This window comes from Lepidochelys olivacea, assembly GCF_965140295.1.
Source record: "Lepidochelys olivacea isolate rLepOli2 genome assembly, chromosome: 4".
NCBI classification, from domain to species: domain Eukaryota; kingdom Metazoa; phylum Chordata; order Testudines; family Cheloniidae; genus Lepidochelys; species Lepidochelys olivacea.
In genome coordinates, this window is record NC_140414.1 from 44,956,463 (window position 1) to 44,979,438 (window position 22,976).

Genomic DNA, 22,976 nt, shown 5'->3' on the forward strand with positions numbered 1-22,976 from the left:
AGGGTGGGGCACTCTAAAGCTCTTATAATTTACACACAGTAGTTACAACCTGACACAGAATAAAGCAGAGCTCTTGCAAGCAGTTTAAGTGCTGAGTAATCACTGAGCGCTACTGGAGCCCTGAGCGAAATGTGTTTACATGATAAGGGCAGTGAATTTGGTGGTCTCAGTGGCCATAGGTGCACAAAATCAGTATGGAATTCAGTGTATCTGACAATATCTGCATGGGAAGACTCAGAAAAGGAATTGTAGCAGTGTTGAAAACTGAGGAAGATTAACGTATGTTGATGTGGACTAAGCCAGAGTTAACATCTCTCTCATGATTTTGGCATCAATTAGACTATTTGTGTGATCAGGGAAGGACTCCTGTGTAAGGGACTGCAGAATTAGGACTTAGGGTCTGTAGTTTATAATAAGCTAAATTCAGGTTAAGTTCATTTTCAGTCACAATATTTTTAATTCTCTGACTTAATAATAAATAAAAAGCATTAATATCCTTTAACAGTTTGCACCATTCGATACTTCCATTTCCTGCCGATAATCTCACATACTGTACTGTACACTGCTAATTCTATTAAACTGACAGATAATTTGTTAATACATTTAAATGGGTTTGCAATTCTGTGTATTTGCTGTAGGGTTTATAAACAGAGGAAATGAAATTTCATAATTTTTTTAGCATAAATATAAAAGAAAGACTCTCAGGAAAAGAGATCATAAACTTTGTGACCAAGGGAAAATAAATTAATGAAAATATTGATTACCAGAAAAAATGAAACACTTCTTACAGTAAATTTAATGTCTAACTATATTAAATTAAATGTATGATTATATTAAGCTATCTTTAAACTGAGCAGTCTCTGAAGCATATTTGAATATATCTAATTAACATTTTTATTTGATTACTGCAGCAACTAGCAGTAATCCTACGATTATCAGTACTGTCATTATAAATATGGATTTGGTAAGTTTGCCACCTAAATAAAAAGATTTTCAGCAAGCATCATCTGATCTTAAAATGCTTTGGTTGATTTTGAAATAGTTAACAAATACCAGTAGAGCTCTTATAGTCTCCTATGGTTTCTTAGTGCTGAGTCCTGCTTCTAGTCAAGTCAATTGGCTTCAGTAGGAGCAGGACTGGATCCTTAAGCAGTTCTGTAGCATGAACAATAGTTTGGCTGGGATTTTCAAAATAGTCTGTGTGAGTTAGGCACCCAAGTCCTATTGAAATTTGCCAAATTGTCAAAATAATCCAGAGCCATTCTTCAAGTCCTGTAATCAAACTGTCCAGAAGGAGATGATCTGAAAATTTGAACATTATAACAAGTAATAGTTAGACATGCTGTACCAACTTAAAACAAATCAGCATAATATCCAGTTTACTATCAGGAGATATTTACATAGTGCTGAATAGATTATTGGTTTTGCCTATATTCAATAATGGATAGGCAATAAGGATAGTTTTATTTTCCAAAAACTGCATTTTTTTCCACTGTTCAACTATTTCAGAATACACAAGGACAATGAACTGACAATGATACAAAAATGCAGAAGAACCTAATGAACATGCATAGTATTGGCAGTTACAACATGGTGTTGCTGTCCTGCCTATGTGACAAACATAAGAGTTCCCATTTATGTTGACATTTCACTATTTGGTAATGTTAATTTTGTATTGTGAAGAAATAATGGAGTAGTCTGCAGTTCTAAACAGCAGGTGGTATATAACTGGAATGATCAAAAAAAGGAGTCCCACATTCAGGGACGGAGCTTTCATCACTAGTAACACATTCTGCATCAGAGGGAAGGAAGTAAAGCACTAGAACATTCCAGCAGAGCAGCTGGTGTCTAGACAGGTTCAGCACAAGTGGTGGAAGGCTGCAGCAGTGATGATTATATGACAAAATTAATTATAAACACCGAGAAGCTATTGGAATTTTACAGAAGTTTCCCTAGTAATGACAACCTACTTAGTAGTTTTAGAGAGAGGAAATTTTTGATTCCTTTAGAAACACTAGCCCAAAGAAGGTGGGAGCAGATAGTGTCAAAAAAGCTCAGGCTGAGCCATGAGGCTTCACTGATTTTATACTAGTGACACTCTTCTGTTTTTGCAAAAAGAAAAGGAGTACTTGTGGCACCTTAGAGACTAACCAATTTATTTGAGCATAAGCTTTCGTGAGTTTTTGGTGGAGTCTCTTGTGATTTACATGGATGAGAGTCTTGCCGCTGAATTCCCCACAACTGAAGAAAGGTTCCTCAGTTTCCACTGTGTAATCAAATTACATGGCTGTCAGCAGAAAAAACAGCTCTCAGTTTTCTCTAGGACTGGTAAAAGTGTTTTCTGTTGAGACTTTGTAATGGAAAATAGGGTTTTTGAGTAAATAATTTGCAGTAAATAAATGCAGAAAGGGTCTGCTTTCCTTGAACATTTTTGATCTTTTGTCAGAAAACCAAAAACCTGAAAACAGAAAAATTTCATTTTTTTTTCAATTAAATGTCAAAGATTTCCATTGAAAATTTTGATGAAAACCATTTCCCTCCCAGTTTGTAGAAATATTCAGTGGGGTTAACCACCACCCCCACCCCATTTTCTGACTACCACTAGTTTACCCACTCTGTTATGGGTAAACTACAATCCCTGATAATATCTTGAGATTAGGCCAATAGCAAGCCAACGTGGTTTTTCTGCACTCAGAGCACAGCAGCACCTTCTTGTCCAACAGCTACTACCAGTTAGCTGGCTTCTAGTTCCTTCTTCAGTGCTCTCTGCCTCTTGACTTCAGCAGAAACCTCTCAATGAACACAAAGGGTGCAGAGTGTAGCTAGGTGCTGGCTGGCTGGCCTATGCTGGGAAGGGGGCTTCTGAACAGTCAGGAGAAGAGCTTGCTTACTATGTGGGTAAAAAGAAGAGGTCAGTTTTGGAGTGGAGGGAAAGGAGAGAAGGAGGGAAGCCACAGGAGCAGAGGTGTGAATGGAGAGCTGTAGAAGGAGAAGGGGAATTATTAAAAATAAAAGACTATTTGTTAATGGAGAACTTTACAAATATTTAATAAAAAATAAAAGGAAATATAGTACAACAGTGTGACAGCAAAATCATGTAAAGGGTTTGACTTATACTGGTAAATCAGGAAATTCAGAGTAACACTTCCTGGTAGCTGACAACATAATAACTGAAGTGCTGACAGAAAAGCTGTGTATGTTTAGCCTGGCCATGAAGATGAATATTTTTTTATTTATGCCCAGTCCCACAAGATGATCACCTTTAAGGATCTGAGCATCCCTCAACTCCCAGAGCTGCAGGTTTTCAGCACTTCTCAAGAAGCTCAAGAAAGTGCTCACCACCTCACAGGTTTGGGACCTCACTGAAAAGTCCAGGTAGTAGGAAGGGCAATGGAATGTGCCTGAGCCCTAATCTGAAAGGATCACGTCTAAGAATGGGAGAGTGAAAATTGCTGCCCATTTCGTTCTGATGCTGCCAGTAAGACTAATTAAAAATTGATGATACATACTACTGGTCAGCTTAGTCATGTAGACATCTTGCCACTGGACAACGAATGGAGACCCCTGATTTATTTCACATAGATCACCAAACAGCTATGAACTGGGTAATAATTGCTGACCTGAGCCGATTCAAATTGGCAACCTACAGTAGAAGTGAAAGGACAGAAACAGGCGATTTCCCTTAACATCATAGGAATTCCTTATTTCTATAGTGAAAATCACAGCAATTATTTATTTTCTATTTACACTGTTTCAATGTTCATATATTTTTATTGTTAATGTTTCTGCATTTTAAAAACTGGTGTAAATTTAATTTGTTTCTAACATGACTACTAAATATTTACTTTAAGGGTTATATTGTATTATAAACATTTTAAGGGAAATGTCATCCACGTTTAAAAACAAAATAAATCCAACCTCATTTATGCAGAGAAACATACTAAAGACTATCTAAGCCATCATTGCTTCCCAAAGTGCCAGGATGTTTATAGTCCTGCTAGAAAAGGATAAACACAGCATACCACTCCATATTTGTAGATGTTAGCTGCTCTGCAAGGTGGCGACTGGCTCCTGTATGCACTGGATTATTGTTTCTCTAATGTCCAGAAGGCCATATTATGACACACCGGTGTTTATAAATTTTAACAGTCAAAATGAATGGCCAGCAGCAGCAAAAAAGGATTATAGTCCCACTGTTATTTTCAAATAGCATTATGAATCTAGGAATTGCCTCCAGAAATGGGTTGCCTCACAGAATTGCCTCCAGAAATGGGATCCTATACAGAAGCTCAGATACTAATGGCCCCAGTGCAAACTGGGAGTAATCCTATTGGAAACAATGGGCCGACACCACACCAATGAGTGTGGTATACATACCAAGATGCACGGTTAGCAAATAATTGTTTTGAGGACTATACATATTTACATTACTGTACCAAGCCTGTGATAACATTAAATAAAATAGCTAATAAGATTATTGTTGATTATGTGTATGTGTGTTTTTATGTCTATGGCATAACCTATGAACACAATATTAAGGCTGAAGTATTCATACATGTCCAAAAGATAGAGAGTTCAGAGTTCAGATTCCATGACAGCCCCTTTGTGTATATATGTTGTTTTATAATACACGTTTGCACGCTTCCTGGTTAATATAACAACATTTGCCAAATATGTATTTTATAAATAGCAGTTAATTGGATGGCATTCCTTGAGTGGTGTTGAAGATGTCTATGGTTTCTTATAAAGTAACTATGATGGGTCACAATGTTGTACTGGAAATGGAAAGAGGACCGGAGCAGTAAAAAATCAGATAGATTCTTTAATGAGAATCTTGGCAGGCTGTGCTAATTGACAGATCTGGTTATGCTCTTGAACAGAGGAGCTTAAAACAATAATGGGGCTCTCCCATCAGTATACTCCTAAGCTTAAGGAGCTGAGAAGAGAGAATAAAACCCTTTGGGACAACAAAGAAGAATTAAAGAAGCTTTCTTTGTGTGTGTACCACCTCGAAAGATCTAGCAAGAGCACAGCACAAGTTAGCAAATGTTAGATTGGGTTAGGACTTGGATGGGAAACCTAGATGCTGTATTGGGTAATCCCAACAGGTAACATTCTTTCCTCTGCACCAGTACTAGTTTAATACCCCAGCATCAGTAATGGGGCAGTGGAAGGCAGGAGGTGTTCTTCCATGGATGTGATGTAAATCCTAGCCACTTTTGGTTATTAAAGTTCCCACTGCACTTTTTGCGAAAGTAGAATTGTTAACCCTGCAGTTATAGCCACATTCCATGCTGGGTAATTACATTCTTCTATCTGCTGAACTTCTCCCTTCATTTGCAGCAGGATATACAACATCTGTCTTCGCTTCTTGTCCTAAACTGTTTTGATGTGTTGCTGTGCACTCTTGAATAGCTGTCGCCTTTCACCACAAAGCTAGATGCCCTTTATTATTTAGCGAAGCGATCCCTATCTGTCCCTCACCAACTGTACTCCCCAGCAGTGTTGTGAGGCTTGGCTAATGAATATATAGTGCTTTAAGGTCCCTGGGAGGAATACATAGATGCATGAGGGAATCTTAGGCACCTAAATGGTTTGTGACAATCATTTTAGAGTATTCCTCCATGTGGCTTTACAGCTTCTGTTAGCACTAAGAAGAGGTACACTCTATTTATTAAAAGGAATGAATGAGGAGTGTCTTCAACAAGTAGTTTCCAATTCCAATAATTTAAGACATTGTTTTGGACTCATAATGAATTAAATGGGTTGGGGGCTAGATGCCTAAGATCTAGATCTTAGATGCCATTGCTCTCCCCATGTGATACTACAACAGCTGAGATAGTCCAGGTCATGACATCTGGAGATGACATCTTTCCAATTTAATCACAAAGGCGTTGGAGATGAGGAATTGTTGGAGAGGAATCCCAAACGATAGGGTTTGTTTTCTGCCTTTGTTTGGAAGAACCTGGACCTGTTGACCCCATTTATTCTTCCTGACTTTTTCTAGCATGACTAGAGGCAAAAGTTTTGGGGAGGGGAGGTGGTGACGGAGAAAGAGTTTGAGGGTTAACTAGTGGGATTTAGAGAGTTTATTTATTTATTTATTTATTTTTGGACTTTCTGTGAATGGTTATTTGATCATGTGATGTTCATAAGGGCATCAAGAGAGTGTGCATAGTTTAGAAGCCAAAAACAAATACATCTGAAAATCCTTCGTTGATCTTTTAATATGCTATTCCCCCTTACAGCAGTAATTACTTAGATAGGATTTCTTCTCATGATACTTACCTGATTTATCATGATGACTTGTTTCCTTCCTAACAGTGATTCATTGCAACAGGTTGTATACTATTTTAATTGCCCAGTTACAGTTTAGCCCATTTGTTTTCTCCTTCTCTCTGTACCGTATATAAATATGCACATTATATTAACTCATCTGTAGAGCTGAACTGTTGTTCAAGAGCAAGAAAATGTTGTGGCAGGTGTATGTATTTGTGTACAAAAATTAGGGTTAAAAACAAGGGTACCTAAAGTTAGGCTGCTAAGTCCATTCAAGAGCTGCCCTGATTATCAAAGGTGTTGAGCCTCCAGTGGCACCCATTCACTTCAGCACTTTTGAAAATCAGGGCACTTAATTAAGTTGACTAAATCTGAATTGAGGAACATTTTTTCCAGAGTGATGTGCCTATAGTTAGTCACCTAAATAAAAGTGTTTGTGCCATTGTCTGAGGTGTTGAGCACCCATAGCTCCCATTGAAGTCAAATGGCATGCAAGTATGAAAATCTTGGCCTTGAGGAGCCTTACGTTAGGGACTCATTTTTGAAAACTTGGCCTAGGTTTCTAAGAGGATGTCAGATCCTCATTTTACTGGGCTATCTACATAAACCCCTGGTAGTCTCTCATTAGCCAGCTGAGTGGTGAGTTACATCTTTTGCTTTTCTGCTGAACTCTGTTCTTTGTACTGTTACCTCATCCTTTCATGCCATTGCCACCCCGTTGGTCTGTTTCATCTGCCTTTTGCATTCTGTTTGATACCTAGATTGTAAACTCGCTGGGACAGATTATCTTTTGTTATGTTCCAGTAAAATACCTTGCTCAACAGGGCTTGATCCTTGATTTGGATTCCTCAGTATTACTGTACTATAAATAAGTATATACACGAACCCATTTTTTTTCTACTGAGAATGTGGGGATGGAGTTGCTGTAATTAACTCTAATTATACAATTCTGAATTTAATTTACTTTTAACTCATCTCAGGTTCGCAGCAAGAGCAAAGCATCCAAGGCTGGGCTGTGTGAGGGGGATGAGGTGGTGTCTATCAACGGCAAGTCCTGTGCAGACTTAACCTATTCTGAAGTTATCACTCTTATGGAAGGTCTGACTGATGCCCTCCAGCTGCTTATCAAGAGGTAAAGAAATGTTCAGAATGCTTTGGCATACATTCTGCTCCCTAAACTTACTGGCAAAACATGGTGGTGCATGCATGTCCATTTTATAGACATGTACTGTGAATTTCCAATATATAGTAATATTATTATTTATATATTTATCACCAACAGTTTGCTTGCCACTGTACAAATGTAAAGGAAGACACAATTCCTGGCCACAAAGTGCTCACTTGATAGTTCAGACAGCACAGTCCAGGTACATATGATGCATCGATTCAGGGTACTATCTCCTTATGGCACATTTTTATCTATCTATGCTACTTATATGCTCCCCCCCCGTAACCATAGCATGTGCCTCAGAATCTTTAATGGACTTATTTTCAAAGGAGTGTTGACCTCTGTGAGGTATGGAATTACTATTACTTCCATTTCGCAGACAGGGTATTGAGGCACAGAGTGACTAAGTGACTTGCCTAAGATGTGTTGCAGAACAGGGAATTACACTCATCTGTCCCATCTCCCAGGCAGGTGCCCTAACCACTGGAACAACCTTCCTCTCCAGTTAAAGACCACAGCTCTCTGGTTCGTGCATTATGGCTTACCAGTGACAGCCTTACCAAAAGTAATGTGTTTTCAGGAGGGATGTCACAAGGATGATCTGGCACTTAAGGGTGAGAGGGAATTTTAAGTATAGGGAGTGGAAAGGAAGGAATATGAGTGTGCAGGAGTGATACAAGAGAGGCATTTTGAATGAGGCCTAAGCAGAACAAAGATTGTATACATGACAAGGGCACAGTGCATAGATGACATGACAAAGAGTTTCCTGAGAGATAGTCCATGCAGAACAGGGACTAGAAACCAGGAGATATGACTTCCATTTTTGTTTCTTACTCACTATGTGCCCTTTGGCAAGTTGCTTAACCTCTCTACGACTCAGTTTCTCCATCTATAGATTGGTGATAGAGATATTTTTTCTCCTTTATAAAACTCTCTGAGTCTTGCGTTCAGTCTTGCTACCCCTCTAATATATAGTATAAATTCTACATGGGTAAGAAAAGGAGACGACCCAAGGACCTTTCCTCCTATGCAGAGGCCAGCCACAATAGGGGCAGGGACAACAAGGAGTCTGGTGGCACCTTAAAGACTAAAGGGGCAGGGAACTCTGCCAGTGCTCTCAACTAGTGCCCCCTCCAAAATTAGCTCTCCTAAAGGAGACCAGAAGGGCGAGGAGGGTTATGTCCAGGCTCCCTGAATACTAACAGAGCAACATCCTGTGAAAGGCTGGAGTGTTCCTGTTTCAGCATGTGCACCCCTGTAGCTTTCAGGAGACTTCTGAATGAGTAAGACAGAGTTACTCTGGGGACTTCCACAGCTGTACAGTAGGACAGTTCCAATGTGTCCAGTAGGGTAAAAGCGTGCTCTGCCCTGAGAGGGAGAGAGTCACTGAGTGGAATTAATCTAATATATAATAGGAGATGGGTTTGAATGCTTTATGTTTGCTTGTTTCTGTGGGCTGACTAATTTACTCAGCTTGATGAAATCACTGGAATAGCTGAGGATTCCAGCTTACCTACTGTAGTGTAGCTCTTATTCCTAACTAAGATAAATCAATATATCTAGGCAATGCAGAATTTGATTTTTATTATTTTAAATGTCAAAAGATAATATAGATGTTTATTTTTAAGCTTTTTTATTTGTATAGCTTTCAGTTTTCACATTTATGTTTTTTTTCCATAAATTATGGGGTTTAAGCATTTTTTAAACTTTTAAATTTTCCAGTTATGGGAAATTTTGCAGTTGCAGTATGGGGAGGGTCAGATAATTATTTAATGATAGTAGACCCTGAGATTCAAAAAGCTTTATAACCGTTAAAATACTAATTGTCAACATCACAAATGGGATGGGCAGCATGGGAGAAAGCATAATGGTGCTTGTTTGAAAATTTAACAAATGGATAATAGAGGCTGGCATCATGGGCCAAGTGGAGGCAGGAGTCGAAATTTCAATTGTGAATGAGAGATGATAGGTATGGTAGGGTTAGGCTGTGAAGGGCCGTGATATATTCCTTGGATGATCTTTGCATCCCAGCACCATTAACCTTTTACTTTTGCAGGTATGAGTAGGGAAGCCTCACTTCTTATTGTGCGCTTGCTAGGAAGCCTTTAACTATTTTCCTGGCTGCTATAATCAGAGTGGGATTTCCATAGCATTCAGTGTTAGCCTAATTCAGCTTCTACTAAGTAGTGGAGGTTTTTCCATTGACTTTAATGGGAGCAGAGTTAGTCCAACACTTATAGCTTTTAAAAATCCCACCTTAAGTCTTTAAATGCTTCTGGCTCTTTGCTGGTTAGAGGAAGGTTTCTTGCTACTCTCTGCACTGGAGTCAGGCTACCTCCTTGTCATAAATATAAAGGGAAGGGTAAACCCCTTTGAAATCCCTCCTGGCCAGGGGAAAGCTCCTCTCACCTGTAAAGGGTTAAGAAGCTAAAGGTAACCTCGCTGGCACCTGACCAAAATGACCAATGAGGAGACAAGATACTTTCAAAAGCTGGGAGGAGGGAGAGAAACAAAGGGTCTGTGTCTGTCTGTAGTCGTCTTGGCCGGGGACAGAACAGGAATGGAGTCTTAGAACTTTTAGTAAGTAATCTAGCTAGGTATGTGTTAGATTATGATTTCTTTAATTGGCTGAGAAAAGAATTGTGCTGAATAGAATAACTATTTCTGTCTGTGTATCTTTTTTGTAACTTAAGGTTTTGCCTAGAGGGGTTCTCTATGTTTTTGAATCTAATTACCCTGTAAGGTATCTACCATCCTGATTTTTCAGGGGGGATTTCTTTATTTCTATTTACTTCTATTTTTTATTAAAAGTCTTCTTGTAAAACACTGAATGCTTTTTCATTGTTCTCAGATCCAAGGGTTTGGGTCTGTGGTCACCTATGCAAATTGGTGAGGCTTTTTACCAAACCTTGTCCAGGAAGTGGGGTGCAAGGTTTTGGGAAGTATTTTGGGGGGAAGGACGCGTCCAAACAGCTCTTTCCCAGTAACCAGTATTAGTTTGGTGGTGGTAGCGGCCAGTCCAAGGATAACGGGGGTAATATTTTGTACCTTGGGGAAGTTTTGACCTAAGCTGGTAAAGATAAGCTTAGGAGGTTTTTCATGCAGGTCCCCACATCTGTACCCTAGAGTTCAGAGTGGGGGAGGAACCGTGACACTCCTGATGCTCCCCTGCAAAATCCTTGGGATTGGGATTGGTTGCAAGTGGAGAGGGAAAGGCCCTGCTTGGCAGCTACCCTAAAGAGACCATATGGAGGGAATGTCTTACTGACTTTCCAGAAAGCCTCTAGAGGGAGGTATCAAAGAAGCAGTGGGAATGGGAAGAGAGCCACTAGCCTTTCCTGAAGCACTCAAGGATGAGTAGAAAGCTCCCAGTGGATGTTAAGAATGTGAGGACCTGGGGACTAGGCAGAGGGTTGCTGCGGGAGGAAAGCATGAAATATTTCCATGAAAGTAAAAAGATTGGCTCATGCTCAGTGCATAGCAAACTGAAGTGTAACATTCAGTCTGTAAACACCATTTTGGACCAAATCCTGTTGCGTTCCCTCCACACAGCTCTACTTCCTTCCTGCAATTATACCACAAGTTTCTGGGTACTCAGAGATTTTGCAAATCTTCCAGTGAACTGAGCAGACCTAAAAAAATGAATCTGACAAAATAGAATGAAAAATAAAACAAAAAAGACCAGATACAGTACTGTACCACTGGACACATATCAGTGTCTATAAACAGTATATCTGTAAGTAGTGAGGGCCTTTTAAGGTGGAAGTCTCCCTCTCTCTCTCTCTCTCTCTCTCACTCACACACACACACACACACACACACACACACACACACACACACACACTCGTTCAACTACCAATAAAGGCTAAAAGTTAGCTGGCCCACACCCAGTCTTATATCCTACAAGGAAATGTTTATGGATTCATACAATTTTGTCTGCAGTCAGCAGCCGCACAACTGATTGTCCAAATAGCACAACATGATAGAATCCAGATAGAGACACAGGGTTTCCTAAATGAAAGTCTGTCTGACCCTTATGTAGCCCCATATGTGGTTTAATAGATGTTATACATTGTTTCCTAATTGAGGCAAATCCAGTTTGATTCAATCAGTATGCAGAGAAGCTATAAATGTGAGTTATATTGAGTTAAAGTCATTTCAGTGATAGATTTACCTCGTCATTTTCTGTTGCTATTTCTGGCCTTTATTTGCAGTGTGATCCAATAGTTTTAGAATACCAGGAGCCTGCTTTTGATTTCAAACTCCTCTTATAGTACTTGATGCTTTGTAGTTTATTGAGGGCACCTAATGCGTCTATTAATTACCAAAAAGTTTTGCTACATTACAGCCAAATGTAAAAATGAATAATATGTCACTGTGTCAGACTGCACTGAAATAGTTTCTACTGAAATTAATAGTACACGCCTGAGGCATACAGCACTGAAAGGGGGAACTGGAGGTTACAGTAAAGTTTATAATACTTTTAAGGGAACCTATAATGGGGGAGAGGGAAGAGAGGAATAAATAGAAAAATGAAGATATAGTCTGACATGTAGGGTTAAAGCAAGATTCACCAATCAGAAAAGTCCCATTTTAAAATATATAGACTGATCCAGTGATGTACTGAGCACCCTCAACTTGCATTGATTTCAGTGGGAGTTAAAGGCACTGAGCACTTCACAGGGAGAGGCATATGTCATGGGATTGGGCCCTTAAAGTTTAACCATTTAATGACACAGAGGGATGATGATACTTTTAAACACGGAATTTCCTTTAAAACAAGTATTTTAAGTATTTATCGCTCTCTCCCTGCCCTTTATATGTGACTTGCCTTCTTGGATAGTAAATTCTTTGGGGCAGGGACCTGGGAAAATACAATATGTACTTCCATTTAAACAAGAAAATCTCTTTTGTAATTGTACTTACAACAGCTTATGTTCTTGAATTATTATTTTTGTGTGTGTATGTGTATATATGTGCAGATCATCCAATGGACTAAATGAAAGCTTGAGTCCAGAAACAGAAAACAGAAAACGTGATAACGTAAAAAATGAGGAGTATAGGGAGAGTACCACACTGCAAATCAGAACAGCCCCGGAAATGCCCCAGAGGGAATTCTACATCACAGAGATACACAATGAAGCTCCCCCTGGAGCAGAGGAAAGTGACTTTGACTTTTCTGGGACAAAACAAGAAAAGGAGACAATACAATGCCACAAAATTGCTCCTAAAGTGATAGAAACCTCAAGAGTAGTCTTGACAGATGAGGCTGCTTTCAAAGAGAAGACAAAAGAAAGGAGGCCAGGCACTGTGGTTGAGCTGCAGTTGTCCCTCTCACATGACAGGGACAAGGGCACCAGTGTTCCTGCTGTTAGTTTCCTGGGAGCTGAAAAATGTACCCCTTCAGAAACTGGACCCACTGTGCAAGAAGATGGGACTAGCCCGATAACTGCAGTCCCCCTGGGTGAAAAAGAGGCCACTGTCCAGTGGTCAAGCAAAACATTCCAGATTCCTAGTGGCAAAGAGGTCAAGGTGATCCAAGGAGCAGAAGCAAGCGATCCATCTCTCCCCATAGTGGAAGTGATCCTAGATTGCTCTGACAGACAGAAGGAAGTGTCCAGGTCTCTAGCTGAAAAGGGGTGTGTTGATTCTCAAGAGGAAGGAGGGCAATCAGAAGCACCTCCTTCTGTAGTCTCCTTTGGAATCTCATCAGAAGGCACAGAGCAGGGAGAAGACGACCAGCACTCAGAAAGAGATCACAGCAGACCTCACAAGCACAGGGCAAGACACGCAAGTATGTTGCATCTAAATCATTTGCATTGACTTGAGGGTAAATTTTGTAACTTGAAACAGCTTTTCAGAACAGTGCCTGCATTTGTAAATATTTTAAAGAGATTCTTCTCAAGTGTTCTAACTCCTCTCTCTCTTTGTTTTTAAATTGATATTTCTATTCAAGATTCATGTGTCTTTTTAAAACAAAAAAATTGCAAAAGTGACAGGCCAGATATTTAGCCATGCTTTCACAGTACTGTACAACATTGCTGTAGTAGCCTACTTTACTTTATTTTAAAGACTACTTATTTTAAAATGTGACACCTCACTTTGGAAATTCAAGTACTTTTAGTTGCACAAAGAGAGGTAAATTGTGCTAGGCTTCTAAAGTACATTACAAGGATGATTTGTAGAATGTTAACCAAATAAGCAAGATCATCTCTTGAACGTAGTTGGGTGTTCTGGATTTCTCCATTTATAGCAAAAAACTGTCTCTCTTCAACTGCATCTTTAAAAATCAAAGCTATGCCACTGCTGTTAAAAGTAGATATGAATAAAGAAGGCTAGTAGGAAAGCTTGATGATGCCTGCAGAAGTCAGTTTGACAGACACCAGCATGTGTATTACTGGCTAGTTATATGATCCTTTGAGTTTTGTAAGTCTTCTCTGGACTGTAAAGTGAACTTACTATTTCTTTTGCCTTCCATACCCAGAGGTCAGCCTCAAAATGTATCTAAGGAGTTTAACTGAAAACAAACTGAAAACGTGATTGAATCCAATGCTGCTTTAAAATATATATATATATATATACACATACACACACACACACACACATATTTATTTTTTAGGTAATTTCTACTGCTTGTTTGTTCTTTTCCGACAATGTCAAGCATCCTGTTTAGGGATTTAATCGCAGTATGGCAAAGGTGCTTGAATGTGAGCAATGATATACTGTAGCAACGAGTTATTTTATATGCAGTGTTGGAATAAGTCTCCTAACCCATTGCTAATTCCTCTGTAAGCATATTTTTAGAATGATAACCATTTCCATCCTTATTGGCATGTGGGTTAAGCCGTTACTTACGCTTTAAGTATCTGTATGTAATCCACATATTTATGGCATATTAAATGGAGTATAAAAGAAGAGTGCACATGCATTATATTTTGGCAGTGAAGCTAGCAGCAATTGTAGAACAGGGTCTGTCAGTTCTGTAATGCACTGGCTGTCTAATAAGATAGGGGTAAGTGTGAGGCAAATCCTATTTAGTACAGGATGAACTATCATGTGGAACAAAATGTACTTACATTAAATTTGTTCTGCTTAGGACAAATATTTTGCCTTTTTTCCCTTTCCCATATAATATCTGAATTATTTTGAATCAATTGGCAGGACTGTAAATTTTAAATCAACTGTATCTGAAGAATAAACACTAGTTATACATACAGAGATATTGATTGAATGATAAAAACATTTTAAAGAGCTTATCTAAGACTTTAGGTACCGTTGACATACATAGATACATAAGAGATTTGCTTGAAGCAGCAAGTATGGTGCATATAAAACATGTTTGTTTTGTGAAGCAAAAAGCTGTTATGTGGTGTTTAAGACTCTAAACTAGAACAGATAAAGCACTGTGATGTTTTGATCTCTTTAACAGGGGTATTTCCCTGCAAATAGCAATCTGATTAAATTTAATCAAGCAGGCATTTTTTCTTCATTTAAACTTTCTTTTGAATCTATTGGTTAAACCGGACGTAAACAAGCTGTAAAAATATTTGTTAAGAGAATATTTTAAATTATTCCTTGCTACAAAATCATAGGTGCAAATCCTTTCCCACAAGTGTAGTTTGAGCTGATGAGAGTAGCCTCATTTGAAGCCAATGGAACTTCTTGCATGAGTAAGGATTACTTGTGAGTTAGATTTGCAGAATCGGTCCATACTGTTTAGATACTATAGTAACTACCTTAATCTTCAAAAAATGGTTCTGGTTGTACAGCCCCTCCTCTGACAAATTCCCCTGGTAACTTCACTAAAAATTTTGCCTGACTAAGAATTGAGCAGAGGATTTCAGCATTTGGCCCTGTGGAAGTTTTGCTGGATTGGACCCATGTTCTATCCTCTTTTATCATTTTTTGTGAAAACCATGGGTCTGGTCATGCTCTCACCTAATATAATGGCAAACTACATTTTTCTTCAACAAGAGAAGGATCAGCTTCCAGCGTTCCATATTTTTTTTTCCTGACATGACTGAAAGGATCAATTATAAAATGCTTTACATACATTTCTTTAATGAGGTTATTACGTGTACGTTAAAAACACTTTAGATGTAAACATTTTTTTATTGCTCTATTGCCCTACCATGAATAATACACAAGCAATCCATTTTGTTCCCTTTGAAGTTAATTGGAATTTGAGCATTAATTTTAAAAGGAGCAGGATGCACACTAGTTTAAAAAAAAAGGAGAGAATGTAGTGAGGCCAACTGCAGTCCATATAAATTATTAAGACCATTAATTTATGCATTAACAGATACATGGAACTATAATATACTATTGAATACTCTTTAGGAGTTAGTTATGCCTTCCTGAACTAGTTCCAGAACAGCATTTATTGTAGGAAGTTGCTATCCTTGCTACGTGTTTTAAAGAAATACTCTAGAAATGTTATATCCTACACAATTAACCCTGTTAATGTATTTAAAATACATTTTTATGATAAACAATCTATTATTTTTTCAGTCCATTTTCTATTATTTATTATTATGAATTACCTTTTAGGAAAGCACTTCTTCCTTTTAAAGGGCTTAAACCTGTTTGCATTGAACACAAAGGCCAAACTACCAGTGACTTCAATGGCAGCAGGACTGAATTCATATCCCTAGTTTATACGTATTTTTATGTGAGTTTGTAATATTATACATATAAATGTATTATATATATAATGTATAGTGCATATAGGAGAGATTTTATATGTATAATCATAGAATATAATATGTATGTAATGATAGAAATAGATATGTGACACAAAAAAGTTCTTGTAAGTTGAACTAGCAAAGTCCTATAGAAAACTGTGTTGTCTTTAAACTTTGAGGCATGTCTCACAAAGAAGAATTATTGCTATGGAATTTGTGCCATAGTAGTTACTGTGGGAAAAGATTAATTTTAATACCTTCCTTATAGATTTATATATATATTATATTAAAAACACACGTAGAAATACATGTAAACTACGGATATGAAGTCAGTCCTGCTGCCAGGTAGGATTCCAGTATTAATGAAAAGAAAGAAGAGAGGAGAGGAGCACATTTAGGAAGTGGCATTCCATATAGATGTTGCATTGCTTGTAGTCAGACACCTTCACATATTTCTATGGAGTGTATTTCTTTAATTATATCTTTTGATCCTTCCCACAGGGCTCCGGCGGAGCGAGAGTCTGTCAGAGAAGCAGGTGAAAGAAGCCAAATCTAAATGTAAAAGCATTGCCCTGCTGCTGACGGCAGCTCCCAATCCCAATTCCAAGGGGGTGTTGATGTTCAAGAAGCGTCGCCAAAGAGCCAGAAAATACACTTTAGTCAGCTACGGCACTGGGGAACTAGAACGTGAAGACGACGAGGGTGAAGAAAGGGAAGGTGAAGAAGGTGACAAAGAAAACACTTTTGAGGTAACTTTATTTGGAACAAGTGAGTCAGAAATAGATGAAGATTTCTTCTCTGACATTGACCACGAAGGCCAGATTGTGACATTTGATTGGGACACTGGTCTGCTTGAGATTGAAAAGAAACTAAAAGGTGCAGACGAGATGCAGATGCTGCCAGAGAGCAAGGGCAAGGGGGCCCTCATGTTTGCCAAGAGACGACAGAGAATGGATGAGATCACAGCTGAGCAAGAAGAGGTGAAGTCGCACGGAATGCATGCAGAGGAACAAAGAGAAGCCACTCCAAAAGAGAGCTTCAAACAAGTGAGCTCCTCATCCTATCAGGCAAAAGAGAAAGAAACGTCAAGAATGCAGAGCTGTGTGAGCAAAAGCTACATAGAGGTGAGCCACAGTCATGGCAAAATGGTACAACAAAATGGCATTGGGGGAGCATCAGAGACAAACATCTCCTTTCAGTCTTCTGGTGCCCATAAATCAATACCATTAAACAGAACAGCTAAACCTTTTCCTGGTATACAGAATCGAGCAGCACCACCATTTTCACCAACAAGAAATGTGACTAACCCTCTATCAGACTTACCAGCACCACCTTCCTATTCCTCAATTAGCCCACCGCCTCAAGGCTTGTATAGAGCAATCTCGAGTCCAGTGGCCAGCAGAGCTCAGTCAGCTATTTGGTCACCAACAGAGCAGATAGCATCCAGAGATGAAAGGATTGCAGTGCCAGCCAAAAGAACTGGAATACTACAAGAAGCAAAGAAAAGAAGCACTGCAAAGCCTATGTTTACTTTCAAAGAACCTCCAAAAGTGAGTCCTAACCCTGCCCTATTGTCCCTTGTACAGAATACAGAAGGCAAACGAGGTACTGGAACTGGCTTTGAATCGGGACCTGAAGAAGACTACCTTAGTTTGGGAGCAGAGGCTTGTAATTTCATGCAGATCCAAGCATCAAAACAAAAGACCCCTCCTCCTGTTGCTCCAAAGCCCTCAGTCAAAGTCTCGCCTACTGCTGTCACTCCCATTTCACCAGTCTGGTCACCTCCAGCTGTGGCTTCTGCCCAGCCTCCTGCCTTCCCAACTCCAAACTCACCACAAGCTTCAGTTCCTGCACCAATCAAAGTAACACAGCCTGCTCCTCATCCTCCCCAACCTCCAAGTACTCTTAACATAGCTGGTCCTTTTAAAGGGCCTCAAGCAGCAGTATCAAATCAAAATTATACACCCAAAACACCTACCACACCAATAGGAAATGTTGCATTCGCTGGAGGAATGGGGCCAGCCTTTGAGATGCCACCAGCTTTTAGTGGAAAAGGAGCACAGTTATTTGCCAAAAGGCAATCCCGAATGGAGAAGTATGTGGTAGACTCAGAAACTGTGCAGGCACACATGGCACGGGCCTCATCTCCAACTCCATCTTTACCAGCTTCTTGGAAGTATTCATCTAATGTTCGAGCACCTCCACCTGTTGCTTACAATCCCATCCAGTCCCCCTCTTACCCTCTTGCTGCTACTAAACCCCAATCTAAATCACCTGCTGTTACCAAAAGTACCAAAAGAAAACCTAAGAAAGTTCTCAGTGCTTTGGATGTTATGAAGCATCAGCCATATCAACTTAATGCATCTTTATTTACTTTTCAACCTCCTTCTGCTACTAAGGAAGGCCTACCTACTAAGCAGTCTACAAAGTTCGACTCAGTGTCTGCCTCAAAATATGCTCTGCCTTCAAGACCACTCAGTGCTGGTTCTTCTGCTAATGTCCAAGCATCTTCAGTGTACTCCGTACCAGCCTACAGTTCACAACCGTGGTTCCAGTCGAATTCATCCACTCCAAAAAATGAGTCCTACGAGCCTAGTGGTTACCCCTCATTTTCTAAGCAAGAATCAATCACATCCTCTTTGTTTACTGCTCCAAGGCCAAAGTTTTCAGCAAAGAAAGTTGGTGTCACAGCCCAGGTGTGGAAGCCATCAATCATTGAAGAGTAAATCTTGTAGTTGCAACTCAGTGTCCACTTTGCTTGCAATGAATTGTTTGCAGTGGTGATCTGGCACACCAAGAGTGCATATAGCAGTCCTTAGCTTACTTAATAACTTCAGATGTATCCCCTCAAATCTGAGTCCAAACTATTTAAAATTTTAAAATGAATCAAAATGGTTATAAAATTAGATGATAACACTTATGAATATTATCACACATTTTATACATATAACATCCTGAAATGGACACATACTATTGTATTAAGTAAGCCGGATGCTAGGTTTTATGCTTTAAGATGAAAACAAATATGACAGTGAGCAGTATCCCCTGTATTTCAAACAATTAGAAATAGCCTTCATACTGGTTTTCTGAACTGTGCTCTGGTGGCCCAAGGGTTTGAGTAAAATTAAACAACATGTATTGATTTTAGATTTATTTTTAAAAGTGCCTTATAATAATATCTAGTACTAATGTAGCATACAAAATACAGTTTTAGGCCCTGATCTCCAGTTGGATCTTTACGGACAGACCCTTGTGCCCACACGGACCCCCGATGGCTTCAGTGGAAGATGGTGCATTGGCACAAGGATTCTCCCACAGGTTTCTGATTGCAGGATCAGGGCCTTAGTGTGTAAGTTATGTGGATCAGCTCTGATCCAAAATCATGAATTGCTTCTCTGATTTCACAGAGAATGTACCATAAGGAATGTTGGAATGTTTTGAAAAAGACTGACTTAGAGGAAATAGGAAAGTGGCTGGAAAAGGTGTTAAGGTTTTTCCATTTTTAGGAAATTTTAAACTGAAGTTTGCACCCCCAGTGCAGGCATATTTTTAATAACCATTTGCCTTGACTCCAACAAATGACTCATTATAGAAGCTAGTAAATTAGGATTGTTGAACAGTTAAAATGGGTGAGCTGGGTTATGCAGTTGTGATGTGATGCAATACTTTCTCATGAAAGCACAGTGACTAAGAATTGAAGGGATACATAATAAGAGTACTGATTTTTGCAACCAGACTAGAACATGCCATATAAATCAGCGTATAATGATATGTCATTATTATTACCTCACCTTATTACTGGTATCTCACAGACATTTTCCTGTTTGCATTTTGGGCTTTATGGTGCTTTTTCAGCTGTTATTCTTTTTACTCTGTTCTTGCACTTTCACCCTTTACTTCATGTATTGTGGACCAGGAGGATCAAGGCACTGCTGCCACGCAAACCCCTACTCGGAGAGGGCCAGATTCTGCCATTAAATTTCATGCTGAGTTATATCCTACTCCAGGTCAGAGAGGCCAGTTGAAATCAAAGGGACAGATTCTGACACCCTTACTCATGCTGAGTAGCACTTTACTCCTTAAGTGGTTCCATTGAAATCGGTGGGATCACTTCTGAAGCAAAGTGCTATTCACCATGAGTAAGGGTGTCAGAATCTTACCCAAGGGAATACTCATACTACTCAGTGTGGGTAAAGGTGGCAGAGTCTAGTTTAGATATATTTGTTCGAGCCACCATCCAACTGGCTGTGGGCCAGATTATGGAGCAGTGACAGAGTGTTAAGTATTTACTAACTCAAGTAATCCGATTGGTTTCAGTGTGGAACTATTATATGCATGAGCGAGTGCTCATCAGTGAGTGAAACCTCCCCAATTTATCCCCATAATATTAAATTAACTGCTATTAAGTTTGAGAACAATAAACTTTATTGTACATGTGAAAGTCAAGTGTTCCCTGACAATGCCGTTCACCAGGGGTTGGATTCAAAGACCACTGAAGTCACTGGAAAAATTTCCACTGGCTTCAGTGGGTTTTGAATTATGACCGTGATGGGGAACAATCAGGGACCACAGCCTGCGTGAATCAACTCACACTAGGAATCAAGGATAACTGCTGGAAACTGCAGGAAAACCAATCAGTTCTGCATGAAAAAGTAAAGAGAGAACTATATTGCAAACATAACTTGCCCAAGAGCATATGGTATCAATATTTTAATCCTCTTGTGATCTCCTTATTTCCATCCATTTTCCACTGTCAATCTGCTGTATTTTTCCTCTACCATTAAACTTGTCCATTCTTCTTTACCTGTTTGCTTTTTTTTCATTTATATGGATACATTGATTATGTATTTTCCTGCTGTTTCTATTTTCCATGCATTTCATTTACTATCTAGACTGATCATCTTTTCTTTCTTTCTCATATAATGTCATAATAGTATTAAATACCTTAATTAGCTAAAGTTACAAATCAAAAAAGATAATATCTACACAGGAGAACTTAATCTACTGTTGCCAGAGATAAGGGTAGTGGGGTATCACACTTTTTTCAGGAACAGATAGCTAGCTATCTAGACAGATAAAAATTGCCGAATAAATCTAGTCACTTTAAGACTAGGACATTAGAGTATTCCCCAATAAAAGCCATTCTCTGAACAGTATGACACCTGTATATTGTAATCACGCTAAAAAACTAACTTCCTCTTGGTGAGAAGACTTTGAACTACTTATATTTTTAATAGGGCTCTTGATTAATCGCAGTTAACTCATGCGATTAACTAAAAAAAGTAACTGCGATTAAAAACATTAATCACGATTAAATTGCACTGTTAAACAATAGAATACCAAATGAAATGTATTAAACATTTTTGGATGTTTTTCTATATTTTCAAATATATTGATTTCTATTACAACACAGAATACAAAGTGTACAGTGCTCACTTTATATTATTATTTTTGATTACAAATATTTGCACTGTAAAAATGATAAAAGAAATAATATTTTTCAATTCACCTCATACAAGTACTGTAGTGCAGTCTCTTCACCATGAAAGTGTAACCTACAGACGTAGCTTTTTTTGTTGTTACGTAACTGCACTAAAAAAAACCCAACAACAATGTAGAACTTTAGAACCTACAAGTCCATTCAGTTCTACTTCAGCCAATTGCTCAGACAAACATCTTTGGTTACAATTTGCAAGAGATAATGCTGCACATGTATTGTTTACAATGTCACCTGAAAGTGAGAACAGGTGCTCGCATGGCACTGTTGTAGCCAGCATCGCAAGATATTTACGTGCCAGATGCGCTAAAAGATTCATATGCCCCTTCATGCGTCAGCCACCATTCCAGAGGACATGCTTCCATGCTGATGATGCTCGTTAAAAAAATAATGCATTAATTAAATTTGTGACTGAACTCCTTGGGAGGAGAATTGTATGTCTCCTGTTTTGTTTTGCCTACATTCTGCATATATGTTATAGCTGTCTCGGATGATGACCCAGCACATGTTCGTTTTAAGAACACTTTCACAGCAGATTTGACAAAATGCAAAGAAGGTACCAATATGAGATTTCTAAGGATAGCCACAGCACTCAACCCAAGGTTTAAGAATCTGAAGAGCATTCCAAAATCTGAGAGGGACAAGGTGTGGAGCATGCTTTCAGAAGTCTTAAAAGAGCAACACTACAATGCAGAAACTACAGAACCCAAACCACCAAAAAAAGAAAATCAATCTTCTGCTGGTGGCATCTGACTCAGATGATGAAAATGAACATATGTTGGTCCACTCTGCCTGGGACTGTTATTGAGCAGAATCCATCATCAGCATGGATGCATGTCCTCTGGAATGGTGGTCGAAGCATGAAGGGACATATGAATCTTTAGCGCATCTGGCACGTAAATATCTTGCGATGCTGGCTACAACAGTGCCATGCGAACACTTGTTCTCACTTTCAGGTGACATTGTAAACAAGACGTGTGCAGCATTATCTCTTGCAAATTGTAACCAAACATAATTCTACATTTGTAAGTTCACCTTTCATGATAAAGAGATTGCTCTATAGTACTTGTATGAGGTGAATTGAAAAATACTATTTCTTATGTGTTTTTTTACAGTGCAAATACTTGTAATCAAAAACAAATAAAAAGTGAGCTCTGTACACATATTTTGTGTTGTAATTTAAATCAATATATTTGAAAATGTAGAAAACATCAAAAATATTTAAATAAATGGTATTCTGTTATTGTTTAATGGTGCGATTAATCACGATTCATTTTTTTAATTGCTTGACAGCTCTAATTTTTAACTCAAGCGGGTATGGAGAGTGCTTGGGGACTCTAGTAATAAG

The 22,976-nt window shown here is 38.8% G+C and overlaps 1 protein-coding gene across 2 annotated transcripts in view; it reads left to right on the top strand.

Annotated features, from left to right (window-relative positions):
• The window catches only part of SYNPO2 (synaptopodin 2), a 126,688-nt gene that overhangs the window by 81,149 nt on the left and 22,563 nt on the right, over positions 1-22,976 (top strand). The window contains exons 2-4 of one of the 2 annotated variants that reach the window (XM_084626236.1): positions 7,260-7,411; positions 12,430-13,241; positions 16,633-18,827. In XM_084626236.1, the coding sequence (XP_084482362.1) occupies positions 7,260-7,411; positions 12,430-13,241; positions 16,633-18,827 (3,159 nt within the window). Of the gene's footprint in view, positions 1-7,259; positions 7,412-12,429; positions 13,242-16,632; positions 18,854-22,976 lie in introns of both variants that reach the window. The other variant, XM_084626237.1, reaches the window with a different exon arrangement.